At 42.6% G+C, this 12296-nt stretch overlaps 1 protein-coding gene across 8 annotated transcripts in view; it reads right to left on the reverse strand.

The window, feature by feature from the left end:
• Window positions 1-12296, reverse strand: part of LOC106601827 (trinucleotide repeat-containing gene 6C protein) — a 103402-nt gene that overhangs the window by 58033 nt on the left and 33073 nt on the right. For all 8 annotated transcript variants that reach the window (XM_045719938.1, XM_045719937.1, XM_045719943.1 and 5 more), the window contains exons 2-3: window positions 9005-9107; window positions 3889-3910 (exon numbers count right to left, since the gene is read on the reverse strand). In XM_045719938.1, coding sequence (XP_045575894.1) covers window positions 3889-3910; window positions 9005-9067 — 85 coding nt within the window. In that variant the 5' untranslated portion in view covers window positions 9068-9107. The remainder of the gene's footprint in view (window positions 1-3888; window positions 3911-9004; window positions 9108-12296) is intronic.

The raw sequence follows: 12296 nt of genomic DNA on the forward strand, positions 1-12296 counted from the left end.
CAGCACATTATCCAAACAGGTTGTCGCCTGAAAGCCACTAGCCTAGTGGATTTACTTCACACACAGTCACCATGAATTCAAAGCACACACTGCCCGCACACAGTTAATAAACCCTACAGGAAACCTCTACAGCAGGCTACAGTAGGCCTACAAAATAACATGGGCCTCTTTGCGCTGTCATTTCGACAGTCACACATTTCACAGGCCTATGCACAATTCACTAAATAGGTATCTATGTCACAGAAATTAAGTCTGTTACCAATTCAGAGAGGCATGAGAGAAAATGATATCTTCTCCTGTCCTAGAGCCTAGCCTATTTTCCTATCCAGTCCCAATCCCACTGAAACCTAAAATCCTAACTCCTGTCTAGCATGAAAATTCCTAACTTCATTCTGTAATCCATTAGGTTACAGGATCAAATCTCGTCTCTGGCCGATGCATGTGAAGATGTGCTGCGCAGCATTTCCTCTGCGCTGTCTCGTACTTGCTGCCCATATGAGAGCGTCTGTAGAGAATCAACAAACGTAGATACGGATATGTTTTAAACAGAGTTGGTCCCCGTTAAAATAGATTAAATATCAAGTTATTTCCACTCTTCATCTCCCAGTTACTGATGAGCTGATCTGCTGTCTGTATAATCAGCAACTCCAATTAGCCAAATATAGGAGATATTCTGTCATTCGTTGAAGGAAGTTATCTAGCAAGCTTAGCAACGTTGGTAATTTTACTTGTTTGACTGCCGTTACAATGTCTGTATGATTGGACCGCTATTCTCCAGGTGTGCTGTGTGTCAAGATGTGCTGAAATGCGCTGAAATAACTGAGGAGCATGATAATGGTCAGAATTTATGAACAACTTGTTCCGCAATTCACAACAATGTCACGGCGATCAAAGATCGAGTAACTATCATTAATAAATCAGTTTCATTTGCGCTGAATTCTTTACATAGTGGCGCAGCCAAGCCGGCAAGGTGGCACAGCGCCCCTCTTTTTGCGGGAGAACCCTGGCATTGTGACCATATCTTGGTTTTAAACGCTTTAAAGTGGGCACTGGAATTATTCCTGGTATTGAAACTTGGTATATTTTTAGGAAAATATAAATCCCTACCCTGGAGTGTGTGTGTGTGTGTGACACTGTCCTATCTCAGTCATTTGTATAATTCACATCACATATGTGATTTGCGAGCCATTCTGCTCCACTGTTGGGGCTAGTAACATAAGCATTTAGCTGCGCCTGCTAATCTTGGTACGCGACCAATAAACTTTGGTCTGATACAGCTACATACCAGAGGAGGCTGGTGGGAGGAGCTATAGGAGGACGGGCTTATTGTAATGGTTGGAATGGAATAAATGGAATGAGTCAAACACGTGGTTTCCATGTTTGATAGCGTTCCATTATTCCATTCCAGCCATTACAATGAGCCCGTCCTCCTACAGCTCCTCCCACCAGCCTCCTCTGCTATATACAATCCCAACAAGACATATCAGCTCTAACCTTAACATACTCCTAGACAATACAGCATAAACTGAATGAATGCCTCCCTTGCCTCTGTTCAGTGATTGGCTAATATCCACCTCCACTGTATTCATTCTCATAGCGTTTAGCCGCTAAAGAGACAACATCACAGCGACAGCAGCGCGAGGAATTAATAAATTCCCTCCAGAATACACTGCAATTTATGGCTCTGCTACGACACAAAGCGCTGTGTGTAATTAAGTCAATGTGAAACGGCAAATTAATCTTATGAAATGACAGCGTTGTGTCGCCGCAGATTTGGAATAACAATGTGATCTTATGGCGCTATGTAAATGTGGTGGCTGCAGCTCCGTCTGGAATGGATGCTGTGTGTATGCTCCCTCCTACTCCTCCTTAATCCATCCATCCTTCAAGGACTACCGCAGACCTCTCCATGCTAACAGAGTTACCGGATATGTATCCCTATGTTACAATATCCCCTCATCGTGCAGCGCCAGGGAGAACATGCCTCCACATGGGTGATGGTCCAGTAGACAGGGAGGACTGGTGTCTGATGGGGTGGGGCATGCTACCTGCCATAGACAGGAGAGATTTAGGCACGGCTGTGTTTTAACACTAGATGGTAGTGGTGGTAGAAACTAAGGCACGGCTGTGTTGTAAATAGTAGTGGTGGTAGAAACTAAGGCACGGCTGTGTTGTAAATAGTAGTGGTGGTAGAAACTAAGGCACGGCTGTGTTGTAAATGGTAGTGGTGGTAGAAACTAACCATTCCAACCATTACAATAAGCCCGTCCTCCTATAGCTCCTCCCACCAGCCTCCTCTGGTATGTAGCTGTATCAGATCAACGTTTATTGGTCGCGTACCAAGATTAGCAGGTGCAGCTAAATGCTTATGTTACTTGCCCCAACAGTGGAGCAGAATAGCTCGCAAATCACATATGTGATGTGAATTATACAAATGACAGAGATAGGACAGTGGCTGTATATGAGAGCTATCATTAGGCATCACATAGTGATAGATGCCTGTTTACTTTAGTCTCTCTCTCTCTCACACACACACTCCAGGGTAGGGATTCCTATTTTCCCGAAAATATGCCAAGTTTCAAAACCAGGAATAATTCCAATGCCCACTTTAAAGCGTTTAAACCCAAGATATGGTCACAATGCCAGGGTTCTCCCCCAAAAAGAGCTATGCATTGATATAATTGTGTTTGTATGAGTGCCTATACTACATACAGTCCCAGTGGAGGTTGGTGAGGCAGAGGGAACTTATTTATATGAATGTACTGTATGCCTTAGCCGTGTGTGCACACATGTGCCTTTTATGTTGATCTAGATGCGCACTGCTTACTGTATGTGTAAACTGTAGACAGGAAACGAGTGTGTTCTCGCTCACTTTCTCACACTACTCTTTCTGTTTCTTTCATGTACTTTGTTCCTGCAGTCTGTTTCCTTCAGACCCTTTCTTTCACTTTTGTCATTCCTGAGAAGGAAATATGTTTGTGACAAGCCAGGTGAATTTCCTTCTGCCTTTTTCACCCCAATCTCTCTATTCCTCCATCCACCCCCATATATATTCGCCTCCTCCCTCCATCAGACCCAGGTTGGGCCTCCCCATTTCAACCACAGTAGAAAAGTGCAGTATTACACTGGTGGCCTCTCCCTGCCTGTTGTTACCCCTATCATGCACCTTCACACTAACCCTGCTCTCCTCAACAGTCAACACCAGCCAGCTTTCAGGGGACTTTTCAGCCATACAAAATGGCTTGGTGGAAACATGCTAACCAAGAAAACTAACCCAGATTACTGCTAACTGGATGGAAACAGGCTAACAAAGCTAACTGGATGGAAACAGACTAACAAAGCTAACTAACCCAGATTACTGCTCATTATTGCAGCTCAGCAGCACAGACAGGCTCCAGTAGATACAGTCCAGCAGCCTACTATACCCTGTAGGGTTATTACACTAAGATGTCCCTTCCTCATCTTGACCTTTAAACCCCCCACTTCCCCAACCTCCTGTTAAGTGCTAGATGGCCGTTACAGGACCATTAACAGATGCCCTAATGAGCTTTCCTAGCGACTATCCCTCAAAACATAAGCCCCTCCCGGCCCCATCTGGCCAGTCACACCACATAACAGGTCCTCTCCCTCTCTCCAGTCCTCCTCTCTCGCTCATTAAGAGCTTTGGCACAGAGGGAAGTGAGAGGATGTGTTCTATCTACAGTGCTCTGGGTTCAATTCACTTCAAAACCCTGCCAGCTAAGCACACACTGTGCATACTCTCACTTTCTCTGTTGCTCCGACTGTCGTTCTCCCTCCATCCCCCTCTCTTTTCAATCAGTAAGTCAGTCTAAGGTAATAGGAGGTAGGAGTGGTTGCAGAATGTTGGAAAAGATGAAAACAACGCACCTTTGGTTTTCTGTTCAGTGACCTGGAAAGAAAGAGGAAGAACATATTAGAAACAGATTATTATTTTTTTTTTAAAGAGTTCACGCAAAAAACACAAGTACAAGGGACTACAGATGAAAATGAGCTGGCTGGATAAAACTGCCACATTTATTGAAATGTTGATATGTAGGCCTATTGTCCCTGTCAAATACACATAATAAAGAAAGGAGTCCTAACTGAAGTATGTGTTTTATGTCAATCTTTAAAGCAACACACAATCAATAGGTCTCCTCTCTCGGAATTAGCCTGCTAGCGTTAGCATGCTACTGGGTTGGCTGCCTGCACTTCAGCCTTGCTCTGACTGAAGCCAGCCCATTCCATTGGCACAGAATGTTCAGGGGAATGTTCTTATTAGCCTATTATAATGCTACATGTTTTATGTTCATCCCTCCACCGGCTGAGCTTAGGGGCTATTGCCTGGTGGGTCATGTGGTTTAGTTAGCCAGAAAGTGAAATAAGAGGCAGACAACACCCACACACACACAAACACAGGTACAGTGGCGTGTATGCAGGAACACACACACACGCTAGCCAGCTCCCCCCTTCAGCTCTGCTTTCCTCAGCCTCACAGGAGGCTGCATGTGATAAAGAGAAGCAGCATGACACGTTAGCCTGTTTAGCCAACGGAGTGGAAAGGGATCACTTACTGACACGGTTCAGAGCAGAGGGAGAGAGGGAGCGAGGGAGGGTGAAAGAGGAGAGGAAGAGAGCAGGGCACAGGGTAGAGGCTGATATCATCATCTTGCTTTGTGTAAAGCTACACCATTAAAAACAGGGGTTGGTGCTTGTATGAGGTAGTACAATAAAAAAAAAACAGGGGTTGGTGCTAGAGGTCGACCGATTATGGTTTTCAACGCCGATACCGATAACGATTATTGGAGGACCAAAAAAAGTCGGTACCGATTAAAATCGCCCGATTTTTAAATATAAATATATATATATATATATGTAATAATGACAATTACAACAATACTGAATGAACACTTATTTTAACTTAATATAATACAATACATTTAGTCTCAAATAAATAATGAAATATGTTTAAATAATGCAAAAACAAAGTGTTGAAGAAGAAAGTAAAAGTGCAATATGTGCCATGTAAAAAAGCTAACGTTTAAGTTCCTTGCTCAGAACATATGAAAGCTGGTGGTTCCTTTTAACATGAGTCTTCAATATTCCTAGGTAAGAAGTTTTAGGTTGTAGTTATTAGGGCCTATTTCTCTCTATACCATTTGTATTTCATATACCTTTGACTATTTGACGTTCTAATAGGTACTTTAGTATTGCCAGCCTAATCTCGGGAGTTGATAGACTTGAAGTCAAACAGCGCAATGCTTGAAGCACAGCGAAGAGCTACTGGCAAATGCAGGAAAGTACTGTTTGAATGAATGTTTACGAGCCTGCTGCTGCATACCACCGCTCAGACAGACTGCTCTATCAAATTATAGACTTAATTATAATATAATAACACATAGAAATACGAGCCTTAGGTCATTAATATGGTCAAATCCGGAAACTATAATTTAGAGAAAAAAAAACGTTTATTCTTTCAGTGAAATAAGGAACCGTTCCGTATTTTATCTAACGGGTGGCAACCCTAAGTCTAAATATTGCTGTTACATTGCACAACCTTCAATGTTATCTCATAATTATGTACAATTCTGGCAAATTAATTACGGTCTTTGTTAGGAAGAAATGGTCTTCACACAGTTCACAACGAGCCAGGCGGCCCAAACTGCTGCATATACCCTGACTCTGCTTGCACAGAACACAAGAGAAGTGACACAATTTCCCCAGTTAAAATAAATTCATGTTAGCAGGCAATATTAACTAAATATGTAGGTTTAAAAATATATACTTGTATTGATTTTAACTTCACTAGGGTAGGGGGCAGCATTCGGAATTTTGGATGAAAAGCGTGCCCATAGTAAACAGCCTGCTACTCAGGCCCAGAAGCTAGGATATACATATAATTGGTAGATTTGGATAGAAAACACTCTAAAGTTTCCAAAACTGTTAAAATAATGTCTGAGTATAACAGAACTGATATGGCAGGCAAAAACCTCAGGAAAATCCATCCAGGAAGTACTATTATTTTGAAAGCCTGTTTTTCCATTGAAAGCCTATCCAGCATACAAAGACTTAGGACCCAGTTCACGATCTCTATGGCTTCTTCTACATGTGGCCAGTCTTGAGGCATTGTTTCAGGCTTTTACTCAAAAAAATGAAGAAGATATAGCACTTTCAATGAGTGGACAGTTGAAATTTCCAGACATGAGTCCAGCGTGTGATCGGGAGCGTGCCTTTCTTGCTTCTCCTTTTCTATTGACGAAGCTTTTTTCCAGTTGAAATATCGATTATTTATGACAAAAACAACCTGAGGATTGATTTTAAACATCGTTTGATATGTTTCTATGAACTTTTATTGTACTTTTTAGATTTTGTCTGTCTGTTGTGACCGCGCTTTGTTCCAATGGATTGCTGAACAAAACGCACCAACAAAACTGAGGTTTTTGGACATAAAGAGGGACATTATCAAACTAAAACATTTGTGTAACATGGAGTCTTCGGAGTGCAACCATATGAAGATCAAAGGTAAGTGATACATTTTATCGCTATTTCTGACTTTTGTTACTCCTCTTCTTGGCTACTAACTGTTCGTAATGATTTGTCTGCTGAGCGCTGTTCTCAGATAATTGCATGGTTTGCTTTCGCCGTAAAGCCTTTTTGAAATCTGACACAGCGGTTGGATTAACAAGACGTTTATCTTTAAGCTGGTGTATAACATTTGTATCTTTTATGTATGTTTATTATGAGAATTTCTGTTTTGTTGAGTTTCACGCTCTGCAATGTCACCGGATGTTGTTTGAGACAGTGGATTATTGAACAAAAAAAACTGAGGTTTTAGAATATAAACATGGACTTTATCGAACAAAACGAACATTTATTGAGTAAATGGGAGTCTTGTGAGTGCAAACATGAAGATCAAAGGTAAGTGATTAATTTTATCACTATTTCTGACTTGTGTAACTCCTCTACTTGGCTTGTTACTGTTTGTAATGATTTGTCTGCTGGGTGCTGTTCTCAGATAATCGCATGGTTTGCTTTCGCCGTAAAGCCTTTTTGAAATCTGACACCGTGGTTGGATTAACAAGAAGTTTATCTTTAACTTATTATGGCTGGGTGGCAGTATTGAGTAGCTTGGATGAATAAGGTGCCCAGAGTAAACTGCCTGCTACTCAGGCCCAGAAGCTAAGATATGCATATTATTAGTAGATTTGGATAGAAAACACTGAAGTTTCTAAAACTGTTTGAATGATGTCTGTGAGTATAACAGAACTCATATGGCAGGCAAAAACCAGAGAAAAAATCCAAACAGGAAGTGGGAAATCTGAGGTTTGTAGTTTTTCAAGTTTTGGCCTATCCAATATACAGTCTCTGTGGGGTCATATTGCATTTCCTAAGGCTTCCACTAGATGTCAACAGTTTTTAGAACCTTGTTTGAGGCTCCTACTGTGAAGTGGGGGAGAATAAGAGCCGATTGAGTGAGAGGTCTGCCAGATGGACATGAGCTTCAGCCATGCGCGCACCCGTGAGAGGTAGCTGAGTTCCATTGCATTTCTAAAGACAAAGGAATTCTCCGGTTGAAATCTTTCTGAAGATTTATGATAAAAACATCCTAAAGATTGGTTCTATACATCGTTTGACATGTTTCTACGAACTGTAATGGAATTTGAGTTTTCGTCCGGCCTGCGTGTCGTGAATTTGGATTTGTGAACTGAAGGCGCGAACAAAAAGGAGGTATTTGGACATAAAGAATGGACTTTACCTTACAAAACAAACATTTATTGTGGAACTGGGATTCCTGGGAGTGCATTCTGATGAAGATCAACGGTAAGTGAATATTTATAATGCTATTTCTGACTTCTGTTGACTCCAACATGGCGGATATATGTATGGCTTGTTTTTGTGTCTGAGCGCCGTACTCAGATTGCTTTTTCGGTAAAGCTTTTTTGAAATCTGACACAGCGGTTGCATTAAGGAGAAGTTTATCTAAAGTTCCATGCATAACACTTGTATTTTCATGAACATTTATGATGAGTATTTCTGTAAATTGATGTGGCTCTCACCGGCGGTTTTGGAAGCAAAACATTACTGAATATAACGCGCCAATGTAAACTGAGATTTTGGAAATAAATATGAACTTTATCAAACAAAACATACATGTATTGTGTAACATGAAGTCCTATGAGTGTCATCTGATGAAGATCAAAGGTAGGTGATTAATTTTCTCAATTTCTGCTTTTTGTGACTCCTCTTTGGCTGGAAAAATGGCTGTGTTTTTCTGTGACTAGGCGCTGACCTAACATAATCGTTTGGTGTGCTTTCGCTGTAAAGCCTTTTTGAAATCGGACACTGTGGTGGGATTAACAACAAATTTATCTTTAAAATGGTGTAAAATACTTGTATGTTTGAGGAATTTTAATTATGAGATGTCTGTTGTTTGAATTTGGCACTCTGCACGCTAGCGTCCCACACCCCCTGGTGAGGTTAAGAAAAAGGCATTGATGTTTATGGTTAGGTACACATTGGTGCAATGACAGTGCTTCTTTCGCAAATGCGCTTGTTAAATCATCACCTGTTTGGCAAAGTAGGCTGTCTCAATGATAAATTAACAGGAACCGCATTGATTATATGCAATGCAGGACAAGCTAGATAAACTTGTAATATCATCAACCATGTGTAGTTAACATAATCACTAGTTAAGATTGATTGTTTTTATAAGATAACTTTAATGCTAGCTAGCACCTTACCTTGGCTCTGTGCTGCACTCGCATAACAGGTAGTCGGCCTGCCACACAGTCTCCTCGTGGAGTGCAATGTAATCGGCCATAATCGGTGTCCAAAAATGCAGATTACCGATTGTTATGAAAACTTGAAATCGGCCATTCCGATTAATCGGTCGACCTCTAGTTGGTGCTTGTATGAGGTAGTACGATAAAAACAGGGGTTGGTGCTTGTATGAGGTAGTATGATAGAAGTGTGTCCAAACAACAAAAACCATATGATGTCACACCTTTTTCTGAGCAGCTTCCTTCTTTTTCTTTTCTTCTTGCCTCCTCTTTTTCTTTTCTTCCATCAAATGGTTCTGGTCTCGTGTTCCCTGCTTCTTCTCTCGGCTGTAACAGAGGATCAAAAGACAGACATGTTTTACAACGCGGTCGCTAGCGAGGTGAGGACTGTCTGCATGTGAACACTTGGAATCTCCCCATCCCATGAATTCCATTCTGAAGTAGAGAGTTATGTACAGACAATAGAAACACCATTAACAGATTGACATGCGTGTGTGTGTGGCTTGGGTTGTATTGGCTCAGGCTGGCTTGTGTGGATGACTTGTGTGGTCTGGAAACTATTTGGAGGCATTGTGGTGCTGGTGGAGGCCAGAGCTGTGGTCCTCTTAGTGTTACTGAAACCCTTGATATGAGGCCCCATTCTTCAATCACCAGACATCCAGCCAGTACCTACCACCACCTCCAAGACAACCCAGATTTTTTTTTTATATGACCTGACATTTCCACATCCTTTTACGAGCAGCAAGCTGTTCCAGAGGAGAGTTGGGTATTCAGCGTCCCAAATGGCACCCTATTCTCAACATTGTCCACTACTTTTGACCAGAGCACTATATTAGGGAATAGGGTACCATTTGGGATGCATCCCGATCCTATATTTAGCCTTAATAAGCCTAGGTCTTTCTATTTTGACTTAAAAAGCTCTGGCATTTAAGGACAGAGATGGGAGAATTATAACTGCATGGAAAAATACATAAATTGGAATCCGGTTTCCTTGAACCGGAGATGAGAAATTGCACCTAAAAATACAAGCCAAGCATGTGCTGCAATGCCGTGCCATCGCCTGGCAACAAGAGCTCCCGAGGCCTGATGAGTGTGCAGCCAGGTGGAGAGGTGGTGGTGGATGTTGGCCCTTAATAAGCACTGATCCAGAGTCAGTTAGGTTTTTAGACCACTGCACAGTGCACTGCATATTAGTCACCGGTCTTCGGGGCATCAGGGTTGACAGTGTCTCTAGAAATACCAAATTTGATTAGTTTAATTTTTTATTTAAACTAGGCAAGTAAATGAAGAACAAATTCTTATTTACAATGACGGCCTACCCCGGATGACGCTGGGCCAATTGTGCGCCGCCCTATGGGACTCCCACTCACGGCCAGTTGTGATACAGCCTGGAATCGAACCAGGGTCTGTAGTGACACGTCTAGCACTGAGATGCAGTGCCTTAGACCACCGCCCCACTCGGGAGCCCAAATCAGGTGTGTTTTTGTTGGAATTCAACATGTCTGGGGGAAAAGGTTTGAGAAACATGACTAACCTATAAAAACACAACTACCATAACCAACAGTCTGCTCCCCTTCTTCCATTAGGATACAATATAAACAGAAGGCAAAGAAGCAGGCTGAAGCACAATAAGGAAAGTCTACCACAGACTTCAATACAACAGAAGGAGGCTCAGTTGCTCACGCAGACAATTAACAACTAAGCTAAAACAACTGACCTGATAATAGTAATGTGTGTAGGCTGGCGAATGTCTCAAAGAAATCACACACAAAACACGCCGTATCTCACATATCCACGTAGCCATACACTGATTGGCCAGCCGACAGGCTAATCAGGCAATCTCGGGGGCTAATCTTGGTTTTGGTCCTCTTAACACTTCACCGGGAATTACCTCACAGTATGGGCCACAGACTAGCTTGGAACAGAGCTGAGTGCTCCATGTGTTAAGTGAAACTGTTGACTAGCCATAAGCCGCTGCAGCGTTCTCCATGTTGGCCTCTATTTGGTTCCAAAGAGCAGCAGTAGGAAAGAACAGAGCTATTAATAGGCAACTCCTATCGTCTGGCTGTTTTTAAGGTTGAAGACCTGAGATTATGTGGATGGAAATTTGCCTCAGAACTCCGATGTGCTTCCATACCACGGCTAACCCATTACATCCATAAATATTTATTTTTGTGGGGTCCACAGCCCAGCTATAAAGCCTAGCTACAGCTGCTGGCTAAATATAGCCACGGTCTCCATTCAACATTGATGCACTGTGCTAGTGTCACACAGTATCAGAGGAATGGAGTGATGGCCCAGCTGATCTAAACTGCTGTCTGTCTAGGCACAGGCTGAACCGGAGAACATAGACCTAGGCTACACATACTGGAAACTGTCCAGAATCATTTCTGTTCGGGATCAGTTGGTCCTTGTGTAAGAAGACGACTCTGGTAAAAGGACTGTGAAACAAGGACTTTCGTTTTTTTAACCAAATATTACGATTGCAATTTGACGTGGAACAAAGATCAAATCACTTGGATGAACTGTTGGAATCATCGAAAGAGAATGACTTATATTAAGAAGGAAAGTTGAAAGCAGCATCATTCTTGTTTGGAACAATCGGTTGACTGCATTTGACCCAACAGAACAGCATGCAAACATATAGTAACTACCAGCGAGGAGGAGGAACGGTGCTGCTTGCGTGACGGGGCAGTGCGTGGTGTGTGGGGGAAGCCGCTGCAAGAGGAAAACTAACTTTAAAAACGTCCGTTACACTGGGCTGAGATGCCTTTCAAAATATCACGTGACATGGATCTTACCAATATTGCGATTTCAATGTGAATCTGATTAATTGTGCAGCCCCAGTGTGTGTGTGTGTGTGTGTGTGTGTGTGTGTGAGAGAGAGAGAGGGTGGTCTAGGGAGATGGATCCCCAAGCAATGCCAAAATAAGGTATCTAAATGAGAGTCATTGAACAAATGAGTTGTTTTGAGGGTTGAATGACTGACATGGACATTGAGGCAGTGCCAGCCAGCAGTCAGTTTGGAGCAGGAAGACAGTGATTGATAAGCTAAACGTACAGCCTTGAGCTGGATGCTGCTGGTGAGGTAAACCCCTTACAACAATGGTGCTGGAGGAGAGAACCACTAAAACACAACAAGAGGATTAGAGAGGTGATGTCTATTAAACCAGACTGCTTCTGGGAACAAAGGCGGACAATAGGCAATCAGAGAGAGGGTAGAGGAAGGACCGTACAATAAGGAGGGTAATGGTATGATAGGGTGGGGAGGTGCAGGTTACTTTTGATATGCAGACACTCTGGTGTATGTGAGAACACATACAAGGAAGGGGGGAGGTGGTGTGTGTGTGTGTGTGCACGCGCGCACGTGCCCTCAATGAGACCGAGGGGCTGTGTGTGAGTGGTGGGGGAAGGGGGCTTGCGAGATGATAGTCACTGGGCACAGAGCCAGGAATGCCAGCACTGCAAGACAAATAAGAGCGAGGCTGCTGAGCCCCCGGGAGAAGGATTGCTTGC

Source organism: Salmo salar, chromosome ssa06 (genome assembly GCF_905237065.1).
Source record: "Salmo salar chromosome ssa06, Ssal_v3.1, whole genome shotgun sequence".
NCBI classification, from domain to species: domain Eukaryota; kingdom Metazoa; phylum Chordata; class Actinopteri; order Salmoniformes; family Salmonidae; genus Salmo; species Salmo salar.